The following is an 18,356-nucleotide window of genomic DNA, read 5'->3' on the forward strand; positions in this document are numbered from 1 at the left end:
AAGTCTGAACCTCAATTTCAGGAAAGAATTTCCAATTATAGAACACAAGAAAAAAATTCCCTCTCTCAAAATTTGATTTTCCCCAAAAATAAACCTGATGATTCTCCCAAGCGTACCAACCCCTGTGTTCAACATTTCTTACATAAATTGAAAAAAAATCTGAAAGTATTCCACCCTCTTTGGGGAACTGAAGAGCAACTTTCTAAAATCAGGTGGAACAGGGCTTGTTTAACAAGATTAAAAAAATGCGGAAAATTTCAGCGAAAATTAATTCACTTAATCAATTCAGCTTTCGCGTATTCGAATTTATGCGTTCAAGGTGCTCGGCGAGGTTCTAAACTCGAAGTGAAAATGGTGTCGCGTTTTTTGTCACGATGTTTTCGCTTTTTAATAGTTAAGAATGTTTGTCGTCAACTCCTTAAGAATGTAAACTGAAAAATCAATTTTGATTGAAGATATGTATGGGGAGTCCGGGAGAGTTGAACCCCTTTTCACTCTGAAGCCACTCAAGTTGTATCTGTTAATGGTAGCAACTCATTTTTTGCGTGAAGATATAGTGCCCAAATAGGTAACGATAGATAATACACTGCGCAGAAAAATTAACGCACATACTGAAAATCTCGATTTTAATGAAAGTTAACTCTACATTGACTTTATAACTTATTTTGTATGTTCTCTCGGAAAGGTTTTGAACGAAACAAGATGACAAGAAGAAAAATTCAGGATTTCAACGAATCTTATGTGAAAGAACAGAAATGAACAATTTTCAAAATACTGAAATGCTGATAAGTGATTTAACACTTGGTATTTCCACCCCTTGCGTTAATTACAGCTCGGCAACGACGGTTCATACTAAAAATGAGTGATCTTAAAATGTTCTGATCTAATCCTTCCCAGATTTCTCCGAGTTGGATTTCTAAGTCATTAAGAGTAGCTGGATGATTTTCTGAACTTATCAGCCTTCTATTGAGGTTGTCCCAAAGCTGCTCAATCGGATTGAGATCTGGACTTCTTGCTGGCCATTCCATTCGAGAGACTTCAACCTCTTCAAGGTACTCCTGAACGATGCGCGCCCGATGGGGTCTGGCATTATCGTCCATAAAAATGAAATTTTCACCAATGTATGGGGCAAATGGCACTACATGCTCTTCAAGAATGTTCCTTATATACTTATCAGCATTCATAGCTTCATTATCAACGTCCACTAGTTCTGTGCGAGCAGTCAAAGATATTCCTCCCCATACCATAATCGATCCTCCCCCGAAACCAGTAGTATTCAGGAAATTGCACTGAGCATATCTTTCATGTGGACGTCTGTATACAAGGGAACGTCGATCACAATGGTAGAGGCAGAATCTAGACTCATCTGTGAAGAGAACTCTTTCCCAATCGGCCTCTTCCCAATGGATATGCAAAATCCAAACGCGCCCTTCGATGGGCTGGGGTAAGAGCTGGGCCTCTTGCCGCGACACGAGGCCTTAAATCATATTCTCTGAGGCGATTTCTTATTGTCTGAGTGCTAATTCGCACCTCATGAGTTTGCTCAAGCTGAATTTGAAGGAGGTGAGCGGTTGCAAACCGTTGTCTCAACGAAGAAGAAACTCTCAAGAAGTAACGTTCTTGAATGGCAGTTGTTACCCGTGGTCTACCCTGTCCTTGTCTTCGGACATTCATACCTGTCTCCCTGAATCGCTGCAACATTCTGGACACACTTGTATGGGAAACTCCAAACCTTTCTGCAATTCTTGTGTATGTCCACCCTTCTTCTCGCAAAACTACCGCTTGGGCACATTCCTCTTGGGTCAAATTGCGTGTTTCGCGTAGCATAGCGATCGAGTGTAGAAAATCAAACGAAAGAAAAACTATTGATCACTAGAATTGATCGAGAACAACTGATTTTAGAATGGAGCCAATATATTCAAAATCTGATAATATCATCTTTTTTTATTTCTGCTGGGAAAAAACATCTGTATTGAAGAAAACCGTTGAAAGTGAATAACATTTGCATGCATAATTCTGATAAAAATAATTATCATTGAGAACACCTTCAGTTGTAGAATAAATTTGATTTTACATTTAATGTGCGTTAATTTTTTTGCGCAGTGTAGTAGAGTGATGGTGAGATACATTTTGAGTACAGCAATTCGTTTTTTAGGAACCGAAAATTGTCTCATGTCTCCCTAACCAATGGAAGAGTTGAACAGGGGGTGAGAGACTAGATCATAAGTTTGTTTATCAAGAAAAGCATTGAAAGAAAACAATTTCCAATGACCAACGATGGTCTATGTCTAGGTTTTCATCATCAGATGATTATGAAATACATATTTTTTATTTCAGAGTCACTCTCACTTATTCTTGGGTTGTTTTTACTTTAATGAACCTTTGTTTATTTTTTATATCTATTTCTATTATTCAATTTTCTTTTTTTGAAGCAGAATATTATCTAAGCTCGGTGCAGGAAACTTGGACCACTGATTATGTCTCCCGTCCATAGCATGGGTCAAGTCTCCCGCACCCCCTTTTAGTTTATTCAACACATGTTTTCTTGAAACTTTTACAACTATGATTAAAAAGTCTCATCGTTTGTAAAACAATATTAGTCAAGAGAAGCAATAAAACTAAATAAAACCAGGCACCTATCAAACTTTTAAGACAGTGTAACAAACAAATTTCTCAATTTCTCACTTTCCAACAACAAAATCACTTTCAATCCTCTCACTCCCGAACTGTTCTGATGGCGGCCAAAATGGAGCCTTCACTAGTTGTGCCTTGTTAGGAGTATGTCGCAAGCTATTTACGATACCACTAGCGCGAAATTTGAATGGACATATTTGAGGTGGTTCAAGTCTCCTAGCTGAGCAAGTCTCCTGGACTCCCCATAGATTTGGGCCCTTATGACACTTGATGTGTGAAATGATGGGTTTCTTTTTTCAAACAATAGAGTGGAAGTTTACAAGGCTTCGCGTTTTCATGCGTGATTTCTAACTATCATTGATAGAATAATAAATCTATAGGAAATTTCGCAAAATTTCAACTCCGGTTGTAACAAAGACACCGATTTCCATTCACTTTTCCCCCTTTCTCTTAACGGAATCATTCGTTGTGAGTGGGGAAGGCAAAAAATCCCCATGTGTCTACCCATTGTTTCACGTAGGAGTCGATCTAGAGTCCCTACATTAACAATGCGGTGAATGGGCCGGAGAAGACGAGATAAGTAGTCAGGAAGTGTTTGTCCGCTGCCAGCACTCTGCCATTCGGCAACCGAATGGATTGCAACAGCAACAAAAAGCCGCGGTCCTATTTATTTCGGAGACGAGAAAGTATATGTATCGAGAGTTTTGACAAAAAAGGAGATGCCGTACATAACTCGTGTTTCTTTGTTGGTAGGCGGGGACTTATGGGATTTATGTCTGGTCTGTGGAGTGCTTTTCAGGTTAATTTTGTTCCTTGTGAATGTTCGGAGAGGAAACAAGAAGAATCTCAGTGTTTCCTTTTTATGCTTCCCTGACGAAATACGATAATGGAAAGATTTTGTGTTTTCTGCTCTCTCCCTCTCTCTCATAAGTCGTCTGGGGGATTTCTTGCCAATAGGTTGCCAAAATTGTGGATCAAAATGTCAGCTGCAAGACATCGTGGCACTTTTCGTAATTGTAGGTTTTAATCGAGACAAAAAAACGTCAAAACAATCCTTATATGTAAGGAAATGTATTCAATTGGTTCTTCACTTTGTTACCTCAAATACCGATCGTCATTTGTGCATGGTATTTTGGTTTGGAATATAAATTGGGTACAGTATCATACTGCATGATATCGCCTATCGAATCATACGATGCATTCTCAATTATTCAACTGGACTAATGGAAGTTTGTCTAATCCGGAGAGACCACCATCTTCCTTCCTCACCACCATCGGCAGCCCATACGATTTAACCGAATTTGGATCTTCCATTATGAAGCAAAACCATCTGTGGGCCTTCAATACATTCGTGAAATGGGACTATTCTCTACTAGTTGGTGATTTCCTAGGACAGTTATTCTCATTATTCCTGAGGAAACAGCATGCAACGATCATGATTGAAATATAGCCATAGGACCAAATATGGCTTGAGAAGATGTTGCTGTGGTAAAAAACATACGAAGATATCTTAGTCTTAGTCTAGACCAGTTCCATGCATAAAAAAAAATAATGCGCTACCATAGCAACGAACAATAACTCATTAGAAGTGTCAGAGTGAAGCTTGAGGTCAAAAAAGTAAACCAAAGTTACGCAATAACTTGAAAAAAAGAAGATGTTCACCGAAATTGTGAAAATCGAAAAATTGGAGTATCGAGCCATCATCAAGTACCTGTATTCAAAAGGGTTAAGGGGTAAGCAGATTTACGAAGATATGCTTAATACTTTTGGTGATCAATGTCCTTCGTATGCGACCGTGAAAAATTGGACTGCAAGCTTCAAAAGAGGTGAATTTTCTATTGTTGATGATGATTGATCGGTAAGGCCAATTTCTGTGTCAGTTCAGGAAAAGTTTTTGCTTCAGTTTTTTGGGATTGCCATAGGGAAATCATGAATAATTTTTTCGATAAGGGTGGAACAATAACCGGAGAATACTACTGGACATTACTGACAACTCTACGGAAAAAAATTAAACAGAAAAGACGCGGAAAGCTATCCAAAGTTGTTTTGTTTTTGCAGAACAACGCCCCTGCAGACAAATCTCATGTTGCCATGAAAAAATTCGAGATTTAGGGTTTGAATTACTAGAACAATCCTTATTCACCAGATTTGGCTCCATCCGACTATCTTTTTCTTCAACTCAAAAAAAATGTTAAAATGGTCGTAAATTTTCTTCCAACGAAGAGGTAATAAAAGCTGTGGAGGTCTGGCTCGCAGACCAAGAAGAAACATTTTTTTCGAAAGGTCTAGAGACCTTGCAGGTTTGCTGTAATAAATGTATCCAATTAAGAGGAGATTATGTTGAGTAATAAAATATTGTTTGGTTCTATAGTAGGCTAAGAATTTTTCAAAATATCCTCCTACAGGGTACTTAAATTGAACGACAATAGATTAATATGTCACAGCAAAAATAATTCACCCTAAGAAATACCCTTTAGCAATTAATAAAGGACAACAAATACACCATCTGGATGGGATAGACGAAGATAGATGTCTATGAAGTCTGCGACGAACGAGGAAGGTCGTAAAATTTTATGGGATTTTTATGACCGGCTCTTGTTGAGGCCCGCCAGAGAGTACGCGCCTTATGATGACTGTAAATCAACAGCTGTTATTTTATAAACAAGCCATTGTTCTTTTCATTTTCTAGTAGGCGCTGTTGCCAAATCGTAAATTAGGAACGAAGTGATTTAAATTTTAAAACCTCATATTTGAAGAATGATTTCGAATAGTTTCCGCGGTGCTATTGACAAATTCATGAATGAAACTCATAATTATTCAGTTTAAACTTGCATACCTATGATGTGATGACCCAAATTGAGGAAAATTCCCCATTCAATATCCCGATACGATACATCGCAATCGTTACTCTCCTCCTCGGAACATATAAATGAATCCATATTTTCCTTTTCAGATGCGATGAGTGTTGTGAACGAGCACGGCGTGAAATTGACAATAGAGCCGAAAACGGTGGAACGGTTCCAGACCGCCACGCTACGTTGTGCTTACGATATAGATGAATCGACGCTATATGCAGTCAAGTGGTATAGGGGACTCTACGAGTTCTACAGGTTTGTGCCGAAAGAATCGCCGAAAACGAAGGTGTTTCCGTATACAGGGATAGTTGTAGACGTAAGTACCTATTTATCATTACCACAGTAGAAAAATATTCAAAGTTTCTCTAATCTTTATAAAATATCAGTTGTACTTTTAATATGAGTGAGGCGAGTTTCATCCTCCTCGCCACAGAATCAGTATCGCTAGATCCATCTTCAGTAGGTGTTTCTTGGGGTGAAAATGACTTGTAAGTTAGTGATACCCACAAACAACGAGACGAGACTTTACTAAACCCTCGTCTCCAATAGATATGAAGTCTCGTCTTGAGTCTCGTCTCGTGTCTCGTGCGAGAGTCTCGTAGTCTCGTCGTTCATGACGTTTTGTGAAAGCAGAATATTCAAATCTAATACGTCAATAAGGATAATGGGATATAGGAAAGCCTATGAAACACAACTTCTCAAACGAGCGACGTTTGATTTAGACTTCTTCACAGCCTTAGTCAATTGTTGTAGGCTAAAGGTGTAAAACATAAACCATTGAACACATAGGGTAAAGATAAAATCATCGTCAAATATTTACAATAAAAATAATAAATTAGAACGGACAGATATCTGTCTGAAGAATGAAGCTGTCATTCATGTTGTGTTCAATGGTTTATGTTTTACACCTTTAGCCTACAACAACTAACGCTGTAAAGAAGTCTAAAGGAACGAAACGTCGCTCGGTTGAGAAGATGTTTTTCTTAGGTTGTCCTATTTTCCATTATCCTTGTTGACGTATAGATATTGAAGGACGTGAAATTGTTGATATGATTCAAATCTAATGATTATAACGCATATTCAAGTTAACCTAGAGTATATTATATTAATTATTCGCCTTTGGATGTAAAATTATAATATCATGAGAAATTATATTCATTGATATTCGTGCTTGTTTCAAGACCTATAGAAATTAATGAAGCAAAAACTTGTTCATCGTCCAGTATCAGGAAACAAATAGTTAAATTACCGAGAATGATTCTTTGTTAAACGAATAGACTGCATTCTGTAAAAAAAATTTTGAATTTTCAAACGACTCATTCTGAAGTGAAAGTTATAAATTTTAGAATATGAAAATTGCAATTCGAAGTAGGTACCTCTATTATATGAAGTCTTCTATTCGCACAACCGAATTTTGATGTGTTCAGCTGCATTCGATTAATTCTAGTTATCAAATCTTTGTGATTTATCAACCGTATTACTTATACTAGGTGGGTACAAATATTTTTGAGATCAGAAGAAACACTTTTTTCCTATACCATTTTTTTCGATTCGGCCCTTATAAAAAGATATAGCCATTTGAAGTTTCCATTATGAGCTAGATATAGCCATTTGAAGGTTCCATCATGAGCTATGCCACTTCTGGATAAACAAAATTCTCTTCAAAATAATAAGCTAAATCAATGACACTACACATCTGTGAATCTTTTGAATTTTGAACAGAGTTGTATCCAGCCAAAGTACCCAATTTTTCAAATTTCACAGATACTTTTAAATTTTTGAACATCAAATTACTCGAAAACGGCGCCTTATACCAGAGAATATGAATTATACTTTTATTTTACAAAACGTACAAATATTCATTGGTTAGCGTCCAATTTAGTCTCAAGAACTTGGTTCTTTAAATTTTTGGTATTTTTATGCTACGTAACGGTCATAATGAGAGAACTGGAAGACGTGGGTGATATCTTGTGTTCGAAAAAGATTCATCAAATGAATGAAAAACTATATTACGAAATTCATTCCATTTGTTAAAACTGTTTGTGAGATAGAACTAAAAATAACAATTTTTATGGTTTTTCAACAGCATGCATCTTTTAAACCAAACCGATTCGGAAGAAAAAAGATAATGGAAAAAAGTGTTTTTTTGACCTCAAGAATCTACTGTTACAATATTTGTACAAATTCAAAATTCGCTCAGGTTATAAACTGTTTGTATGAATTAGGGAAATTCCAAGAAATTATTCGAAAAGGGCCTCCCTTTTTCTGCTTCTTTCTACTATTCTCTCAAATTTAGGGAAATTTGATAAACAGGCTGATTTTTTGGGTTGAACCTCACTCATCAATTTTTTCCAGGCCAGACCTGGAAAAAAGTACAGTTACTATGTCAGTATGAACTAGTAGTTGCGGATAATGAACGTAATGAATATCATCAAAATATATAGAGTGATTAGAAAGTTATGGGGGGTACTAGAAAGAATTGGCAAAATCAGTCAAACCCTCTGTATCTTGATAATTAATTGAAATAGACACTATAAAAATTGGTTATTCTGACTCGTCTCCCTGTTCTCCATCTACCCTTATCTTCCGCCTATTCACCAATGAATATATGGACAACAAGTTCTCATTTGGTTTAATTTTTTGTTGAAAAAAAAAGGATTATTCGATTTGTTAATCGGCTCCACCTACAGAGTAGTGATACCACATATGAAAAATCTAGATCAAACAAATAATTTCGTATTGCAACAATACATGATTTCAGTACATTTCGATTACAAATTTCACTCCACAAACAACTAATTAAACGTGAAATGAAAGCGAATAATTTTAATTAGCAATCAGGGTAACCATCGAAAATTTGGTGGATTGTTTCGGATACGCTTTGTGGCTCTAACAACAAAAACATCAGACTAGTATATTTGTTAAAACAGATTTTCCAACAGACCTCATCCGTCATGTAATTTTCATTCCAGATATTTATTTGTGAATATATTTTAATAACTTTGAAGTATCATTAAATGTACATGTTGATTTTGACGTATCTGATATGTAATTATTGTAATATTTTAGTTCGAATTTTCATGCAAACGAACTAGCAATTTTAATGGACATTAAATTTTCGATGACATTTTACAGTTTTTTTTGTTTCACCAATTCCCATATCACTTCTATCGACAAAATATAATACATTCATTACATTTCTCGAATGAATCAAATATAATATTTTTGGTTGTATTTATAATTGGCTGAAATTAACTGAAACGAATATCTATCAACCTCTCTCGATGTAGTCCCATCGTGAAAAAAAGTACAAATTTGAGGAATAATAGATTTTCAAGAGTTGGGAATGTTTTGGCGCTGAGTGCCCGATGAGAGAATACGTTCCATTACCTCAGCACCGTTTTATGACTTCCATAAAACAACAGGCCTTGAGCGAATTAATTAGCTACAAAATGGATTGTTGATCCTGAGAACGAAGAGTGGACTAATGAATTTTCAGCAGGGTATGTTTTTAGAATTATGCTCTATAACTTCGCAGAATTCATTATATTAATCTGAATAGCAGAATTGAAATTATTCCGAAACTGGGGACACGCTAAATGCAGAAATAATTGACTTGGGTCTGAGGGTTCTATAGAATTATGATTCAATCAAAAACACTCAATGGTAGACAAAAGTTCACAACCCTTATCGTATATATATACAAAGTGGTTTCCAAACAAAAAAAACAGTCTATTTGATGGATATTACGACCTAAAAGTGCAAAGACTTGAATATTTGAAGCATATAACCTAGTTAGGATGCAAAGATCCTAAATGAGGATAAATAAAGGCTATGAGATTAGGTAACTTGATATAAATTGAAACAAAATATAGCAAATGGGTGTGGCTTAATATTGTTTTACTTGAAGAAATTTCTGAACTTAGCTCTCATACATATTTTTATAAACAATAATAACGCTTGACAAAGGACTTACTTGAAAAAGTCATATCAAACAAGCAATCGACAAAACGAAAGCAGCGATGAATAGACTCTACCCTCTAATAGGAAGAAGAAGCCACATGTCGAAAGAGACAAAATTGAAGATAATCAAAGCCGTTGCTAGGCCTCAACTGACTTATGGATCAGTTGCCTGGGGTTTCGCGGCAAAGAGCCACATCAAAAGAATTCAGGCCACTGAAAATAAGCTGCTACGAAGTGCAATAGATGCACCTTGGTTTGTCAGGAATAGACAGATTCATAGGGACCTAAAATGGGAAACCATAACCGAATTCGTGAACAGAAAAGCAGAGAAATTATTCGAGACAGCGAAAAACCATACGAATCAAGAACTCAGGAGACTTGTGGACTACGACCCAGAGGAAGACAAAAGGAGAATGCGAATTTACCGAAGGAGACCAAGAGATCAATTAAGAAGAATTAAAATAAGAACATAAACTTATTGAAAAATACAATAAAGTGTTATCCATTATAGGATAAACACGTAAATCCCAGCACGATAGTGTGCGAGAAGAGATGAACGATTATAGGGCCGGAACCAATATTCAAGAAGCAGTTAAGGGATTTTAGTGGGTATCGAGCTCAGGAGAGTGAGAATCCCCATACTTGTTCCCCCTCAGGAGAGGGTGGTTCGTCTGATTTGCAGATTTTCCCCCTGCTACACCAAAAAAAAAATATAAACAAACCAATGAAATCATACTTGTTAAGTGAAACCTAATAAGAAAATAATCAAATTAGGATATGCTCCCAGAATTCTGGCATTCTTCAGAGATTTCGATAAATAATTATCTGAGACATAATTCCCTGAAGCTGTAGATTATGTTCTCTTCTTCTGCCGCTTCGACAAATGTCGTTCTGAATTATATATGATTTTTGGGACTTGGCTGACAGTTGTAGAGATATCATCTCCAAGAATAATGTCCCCATATCCACAATGCATTATTTATTCGAAAGGAACGCCGTTCCTATCAAATATTGAAGGTCTCATTCACTCGATGTGAAAATATCAATTTGATCATCGAGAAGGGACGAGTTTCTACACTGGTGTTTCTCGGGATAAATCCTCAGAGAAATGAAAAAATTGAAATTCTAAGAAGATGTGTCGAGTGAAAAAGCAGTATTTCCTTAAGGCGACAAATTTCAGTGAAAATTCGACGAGGGGAGGTTCTCCAAGAATATTTTGAGAATTATTGAAACATCGTTTCGTTGTTTTATACTTCCAGTATTTGCATGCTTTATTTACTTTTTGGAGGGTACAATTTCAGTCTTTCAATACCTTCCTTCATTTATAGCAGAAGATATAAAAGGAAGTATTTGATTCTTCGGCCGACAAATGGCCTTCAATTGAAGGACACAAAAAAATATTGCAACTCTTATCTGGTATTGCAATAGAATAGGGAAATGAAGAAGATTATTAAAAGTAAAAGAACTTTGCAGCGCAAAAATCTCCCCATAATTCATGAAACACTCCACATGCTTTTTGTCAATAATGCTTCTTTTGTTCCAGGAACATAAGTCCAATAGTACTCAAGTCGTTTTGAGGGATATCGACTTCAATCTTGCAGGAAACTTCACTTGCGAGATAACCAAAGATCTGACATTCGCAACGTTGTCCGACACACAAAAAATGACAGTTGTGAGTAAGTGAAATATTTTATACTTATTCTTGTTAATTCTCGTCATTGAATGCATGTTGGTATCAGAAATATGAAATTCAATTTTTCTGACTTTTTTATATATGTCGAACTAGAAATATGATAGTGCGTGGAAGCAAAAACTACAGATGTCGCACAAGATCGACTTATATGGTTAACTTCACGACAAATTCTCTATTTTTACAGCCTTGTTGACTGTGGTGATGTAGAACGTCTAACTTAACACATCAGTACATCTACAAAATCTTCGTTATTTTCCTGTATAGAGGTTCAGCAAAAATTGTCTAGGGGCAACAATTCAATGAGTGAAACAAAGATGTATGAACAAAACTAGGAGCGAAATGAAGACCAACATTTTTTCTCCTCACCTCCCACTATTACCTTACCACTTCTCCTTAGCAAATGACTTGACTGAATATGAGATATTCTCTCCACCCATTGCAACTGCAACTCTCTTTCATTTCAATTGGGTGAGGCTTAGAAAGTTCAAGCGGAGGAATAGAATTTATTCTTTATTTAACTCAGGGGTTCCCAACATCAACAAGAGATATAGAGGCTGGAGTACCCCAAGGGTCAGTACTTGGGCCACTTCTGTACAACATATACATTCACGATATTCCGAAGAATCCATGAACCATGCTAACGTTATATGCTGACGACACAGGCATAGCAACTCGACACCGCAACCCAGAAGTAATAGAACGAGTTCTATTAATTCAGAAATGATTGACGAAACAAATGACTGGTGCGTAAAATGGAAAATCAAGCTCAATGGACAAAAGAGCCAAGCAATATTACTACAGAAGAGAAGACTGCGACCCACAACGAATCTAGAAGTTACGGCGAAGAAATCGACTGGAAAAATGAAACCAAATATTTAGGAATAACGCTCCACAAAGGACTTACTTGGAAAAGTCATATCGAACAAGCAATCGACAAAACGAAAGCAGCGATGAATATGACCTACCCTCTAAAGGAAGAAGAAGCCACATGTCGAAAGAGACAAAATTGAAGATAATCAAAACCGTTGCTAGGCCTCAACTGACTTATGGATCAGTTGCCTGGGGTTTCGCGGCAAAGAGCCAAATAAAAAGAATTCAGGCCACTGAAAACAAGCTGCTGCTGTGCAATAGATGCACCTTGGTTTGTCAGGAATAGACAGCTTTATAGAGACCTAAAATGAGAAACCAAAACGGAATTCATGAACAGAAAAGAGAGAAATTATTCGAAACAGCGAAAAACCATCCGAATCAAGAATTCAGGAGACTAGTGGACTACGACCCAAAGGAAGACAAAAGGAGAATGCGAATTCACCGAAGGAGACCAAGAGATCAATTAAGAAGAGATTAAAATAAGAACATAAACAAGAACTTAGTTTTATGTTCTGAGTTCGCTGACCATGTTTTGGCTTCTGCGGACCACTGGTGGTCCAAGGACCACTAGTTGAGAACCACTGATTTAACTGATCCGATTTGCCTTTAATTTTCCTCTCTCTTCCTATCGTGGGATATTTCCTATCCCTTACCCCTTATCCCTTTACCTGACCTGTATATCATTACATGTTCGGCAAATTATCCACTTCTATTTTCCAGCAGTGTATATAAAACGAATATCCAGGTTAAATAATCAATTCGGGCAGCAAATTGCGAGCGAAAACGAATACTTTCGTGCACCGCAGTGGATATTATCTATCGCAAAGGATAAAATCTGTTTTCCTTCCATTTGTCCTCTGCACCGGACCCTTATGAATCAAAAATATACCCGCTGCAGCGAACGAAGAAAATCACATCCATACAATCCCTCAAAATAATCGCCAATATAAATCGCGCGGCGTTCCCGGATCGTTGTGGTTTATAAGCGATATATCATCGTTTTATTGGAGATAAATTTGAAATTTTTCACGCTCCGAATAATGTTATGGGTACTTACGGACAACTGACATCGTCTCTGGGCGTGCGATAAAGTCGAAAATGTGTAACGTATATCGCGTATCTTGGAGGTGACGAGAACTGAGCATTCGTTGACGATTGCCGAGGATACTTGGGTAGTCGAGTGCATTTTTATTGGTTTGTTCCCGGGGAATTATACGCCGTATCGAACGTTCGATTCAATTCGTTTCGGGTTTATTCTTTCGATAACTGTTACGGAATGTGCAGATAACAAAATGTTGTAAAAAAACTCCGGAGGAATTTTCATCATCTACAAATCCAATTATGCTGCAAGTGTATGAGTGATCCTTTGGCCACAGCCGTCTATATAGGATAGGTGCTTTTGCCCGAGTATGCTGTTCATTATCAGACCTACATCATTAGTCCAATACCCATATTCGAAATGATTTTAAGATCAAGGTAATGTACCTCATATTTTCATACAGCTAGGAATATGCATGTCCATTTGACATTTCCATTCAAAAGCTGATGCAGAATAAAACAAAGATTATAGAGTTAAAGGATAGGAAACTCTTTCATATTTCCAGTACTAAAAACCGACTATATTTTGGCTTGTGTTTGCCACATTTGGCAATGAGATGGCGCTGAAAACGAACTGTTTAGTAGCAGATTTCTATTCTATAATTGAAGGGTGCGAAATTTGAATTCTTTTCCTTGTATTGAATTTCAATATCGACTTTGTCGAGACCAGAAAACAAACATCACGAGCGACAAAACACAAGTATGGTTTTGTTTCGTGATCAAAATGTTAATTTTCATCTAAACATTGTTTGGAATCAATTGATATCAATGACAAACGCTGTCGGTTGTGCTATATTTTTATTTGTACTTCATAAAAGATTTACAGACATTTGAAATTATTGACAACAAATAAAGCTTTGAATAGGACACAAAAGACTATGGTAATTTGTTTTTATGTTTTATTGCATATAAATAAAACCTTTGTTTTGAATCGATAAACTTAGTTAAATTTGTACAATTCAATACACCATCATAGCAAACATACAGAATTTTCAAAACAACAATTGAAAAAACCTCACAGAGGTATACATGATCTGTATGTTAGCCCGTCAGTAAAGTTTCTTTATGCAATTTTTATGATTATTTTATGATACTTATATTCTCTTCGTGACACAATATTCTTAAAAATTAATTAATGAATGAACAAAATACGGGTACTCATAGCAGGTTTCATTAAACGAAATCAATAAAACATTTGCATTTCTGAATATGCAGGGTGTATATAAAGGTGAGATTTTTTTAACATGAGGAGAACTAGTCAAAATGAAGCGTTTCACTTAAAATCACCTATACAAAACTTTCAAAATGACAAAGTTGAACAAAAATTGAAAATGATTACTGAAATAGATGCTAATACGACCTGACCGTTTGTTAGCTGAATTATCGCAAAATAATGGAAAACACTTATCGATTCGATCATGTGGTTTCGTTTAGGATATTGCATTTCTGAATATGCAGGGTGTATATAAAGGTGAGGTTTTTTAACATAAGGAGAACTAGTCAAAATGAAGCGTTTCACTAAAAATCACCTATACAAAACTTTCAAAATGACAAAGTTGAAAAAAAAATTGAAAATGATTACTGAAATAGATGCTAATACGACCCTAACTGTTTGTTAGCTGAATTATCGCAAAACAATAGAAAACACTTATCGATTCGATCATGTGGTTTCGTTTAGGATATTGGCTCGTTCGATATTTACGTTGTAATGAAAATGGAAACTTAGGATTTCCGAATTTTCCTCATTTATGAAATGGCTCATTTCGATACCAACTGACAAAAGAGACTCATAACACAAGTGTGAAAAAAAAGAATATTACTTCAAAATCTCACGATAAAACTCGTCTAAACTATCCACGAATTTTTTCACAATGGGCATCACAATCTTCTTGTTCGAACATTCCAACAATGGTCGTAAAAATGGGATGAAATGGGAAAACATCACAGCACTTTTTCAACATAACTAACAAAGGCACTTTCAAGAAACTGCCTGGATTTTCTACATATTTCTTTCACCCTAAATTGCACGATATAACAATTTTTATTCTCTCAAAAGTGGCCTCTTGCATCTAATTCGATGAACTTGGTACTCAACTATTCATTTTCCAGCCATATGTTTATGTTTTGTTCCGTTTTTAAGATGCCATAAGTCCCGTACTTGAAATTCAATGAAATTTTGTCGAACGTCTAGGGGTTGTATCTCAGCCATCTTGGATATTTTATATAGACAATTTTTGGCGAAACGACTTATTATGATGAGTTCTACCTTCTGTCAAAAAAAAGCCTTACCTTTGAGAACACCCTGTATTTCAGCAATTGAGAATCATTGAATAGAAGTATAAAAGTCATAATTTCCCTTAAATGGGCCCTTCGTGAAGGGTTGCTTCCTGCATACAACAATTTACGTAGAGGAACAGTTCTCAATTGACTTGGAGTATAATGTTCACTGCATATGTTGCAGTCAGTACTGCTTACTCAAGTCATTGTCTTTATGCCCTGAAAATTGTATCCGCATTGAAAATAAAAATCAATGAGTGACCGAGTCATATGTTACGATTTTTTATACTTACAGTTCCATTTTTTTTCCATCCACAGTTTTTCACCATGCAGTAGTTTTCGAACTATATTTCGAGGTTTTTACCAAGAAATAAAAAATTCAATAATCAGCAACAGATAAACAAAAGGCAGTACGAGAAGCAAAACATTCAAAACCTCTTTGATCCAATTAGCCATCTGAAATCTTACAAAATTTCATATGTTTCTGCAAAGAGCCCTCAAATTAATATTTTTACCAGTCTTAGGGTCTTAGTAACACATTTGAAATACAGATGGTGCTCACATTACTTTAGTCGCTTCGTTTCTCATCTGTAGTCATATAAAGAAGGGTGCGCCATCTATCCCCAGGTGTGCAGAGGTGCTACTCAGGTTGCACTTAATGTGTGTAGATCCCTTCAAATGGGCTTAAGCGCTGCAATGAAGGGGTAATTTTGTGACGTAGTTTTTTATGATGGTAGAATCACTAATATAGCTGAATGTTGGATTCTTCTGACTGTTTTCTCGGGCACTTTGAAATAATCCACCCAACAAACAGAAACAAAAAATGTTAAAATGAAATTCGAAATCCCCTTCTGCTCCTTGTATATACCCCGAGGTTCGATAAGGATTAACAAGTTCCCTAATAAAAAAAAATTAGAAAACGTGTTGCTGCCGGAATTAGGTTCGAATGAATGCGATGCCGATGGCTTCTCCTCCGGAAACAAAGAAGTCTCAACTCCCTCCACACCCATTCCTGGATTGTGCTCATCACCTAAAACGATATTTCTCTCTCCAGCTACGACTGGCGGTCTTAATTCCTTACATTTTGTTCCAGAACTGCCTGAATTTCCGCCGACTATAAGTGTCGAGGGCGAGCCGCTGGATTGCGGGCATACCCTGAGGGCCAATTGTACCTCGCAGCCAGCCCGTCCGCCAGCCAGGCTCACTTTCCTCCTCAACGATATAGTGGTAAGTGTAATTCTGCTATCACCTTGTTCGCGGAAACTTTCCTCGCCCGGATATAAAGGTTATTGTTATGCGAGTTGGATGGGTATTTTGGCTATAATCGCACCTTAGGAGGACGCTTAAGTCAAAAACCTGAGGTGTCCAACTTCGGAATTGGTCTTGAATCATTTGGAGGGTCGAAGAAGAGAAGCGTCTTTCTGATGTCGCTCATTGAAGTTGGGTCAGACTTTTCTCTTGAACATTATTCGATCCAAATTAATGACAGTCCTTGTAGCTAGTGCTTTCGAAATGTTGTATTATTTCGCCAATAAAATTGTTACTGCACTTTCATATTATTGATGATCTAGGTGCCGATATATTCAACCTCTCTATAAACTGTTCGTTAACTTTGATTCGTTAAATTTAATGACTTCTTTGGGCATATTCATAACCATTTCATTAGCTAGCATCATAACTACCGTAAGTCAAATATCTGGGAATAATCCTAGACAGCAAGCATCTGTGGAATAAGCATGTTAGAAATTGCTGATGGCATGCAGAAATCTATCCAGTGAGTCTTGGGGCCGTAACATTAAAATACTGCGATGGGTGTACGTCATGATCGTGAGACCGTTAGTACCTAAGCTATGGGACAGTAATCACGTTTGCTGAAGCAGAGCAGAGGAGCACGAGAGCAATTCTCGTCAAGGTACAAAGGCTTGCCAGTGCCTCCATAACTGGAGCTATGAGAACTTGCCCAACAAGAGCACTTGAGGTCATCGAAGATCTCACTCTTCTACATCTACCTAGTAATAGATAGGGTACCTCATGAGGCCATCCTCAGAAGATCTAGGGAAGCTACATGTATCGATTGAAATTTATTCTGGGAGGATTCTGCATCTCTTCATAGAATTGAGAGTCAGAGAGCCTGGTTTTCTCTTTCGAAGCTACCTAGTAATGTTATGATTAAAGAGATAAGCATTGAAAAAAACTTTAACACGATGCTACGACAGACGATGTATTGATATCTAGTTAGCCTGGACCTGTTCCATGCATTAAAAAAATATTGCCTTACCATATCAACGAACAATATCTCATTAGAAGTGTCAGTGTGGAGTTTGAGGTCAAAAAAGTAAACCACAGTTACGCAATAAATTGAAAGAAAGAAGATGTCCACCGAAATTGTGGAAATAGAAAAATTGGAGTATCGAGCCATCATCAAGTACCTGTATTTAAAAGGGTTAAGAAGTGCGCAGATTTACGAAGATATGTTTAATACCCTTGGTGATCAATGTCCTTCGTATGCGACCAGGAAAACTTGGACTGCAAGCTTCAAAAGAGGTACATTTTCCATTGAAGATGATGACCGATCGGGAAGGCCAGTTTCTGTGTCAGCCCCCGAAAATATCGATGCAGTTCATGACATGATTTTATCAGACTATCGAATTGGGCTGAAATGGATATCTGAAGCACTGAATATTTCATACGAACGCGTTCATCATATAGTTCACGTCAATTTGAACATGAGAAAAATTGCTGCAAAATCTATTCCCAAATGTTTGAATTTTGACCAAAAGCGGCAAGGGTAGAAGCATCGCATTCGATCTGTGCTCGATTTGTGAACGATGTAGACTTCTTAAACAGAATCGATACTGGTTGGGTACATTTCTACGATTCAGAAACAAAGCAACAATCGATGGAATGGCGACACTTTGGTTCTCCAAGACCTAAGAAGTTTCGTGTCCAAAAATCTGCTGGAAAAG

The 18,356-nt window shown here is 36.8% G+C and overlaps 1 protein-coding gene across 1 annotated transcript in view; it reads left to right on the forward strand.

The window, feature by feature from the left end:
* LOC123319331 overlaps nucleotides 1-18,356 on the forward strand; it is a 47,801-nt gene that overhangs the window by 20,089 nt on the left and 9,356 nt on the right. Inside the window, exons 2-4 of the mRNA XM_044906243.1 lie at nucleotides 5,588-5,805; nucleotides 10,996-11,128; nucleotides 16,484-16,617. Coding sequence (XP_044762178.1) covers nucleotides 5,588-5,805; nucleotides 10,996-11,128; nucleotides 16,484-16,617 — 485 coding nt within the window. The remainder of the gene's footprint in view (nucleotides 1-5,587; nucleotides 5,806-10,995; nucleotides 11,129-16,483; nucleotides 16,618-18,356) is intronic.

The sequence above is a fragment of the Coccinella septempunctata genome, chromosome 8, assembly GCF_907165205.1.
Source record: "Coccinella septempunctata chromosome 8, icCocSept1.1, whole genome shotgun sequence".
NCBI classification, from domain to species: Eukaryota; Metazoa; Arthropoda; class Insecta; order Coleoptera; family Coccinellidae; genus Coccinella; species Coccinella septempunctata.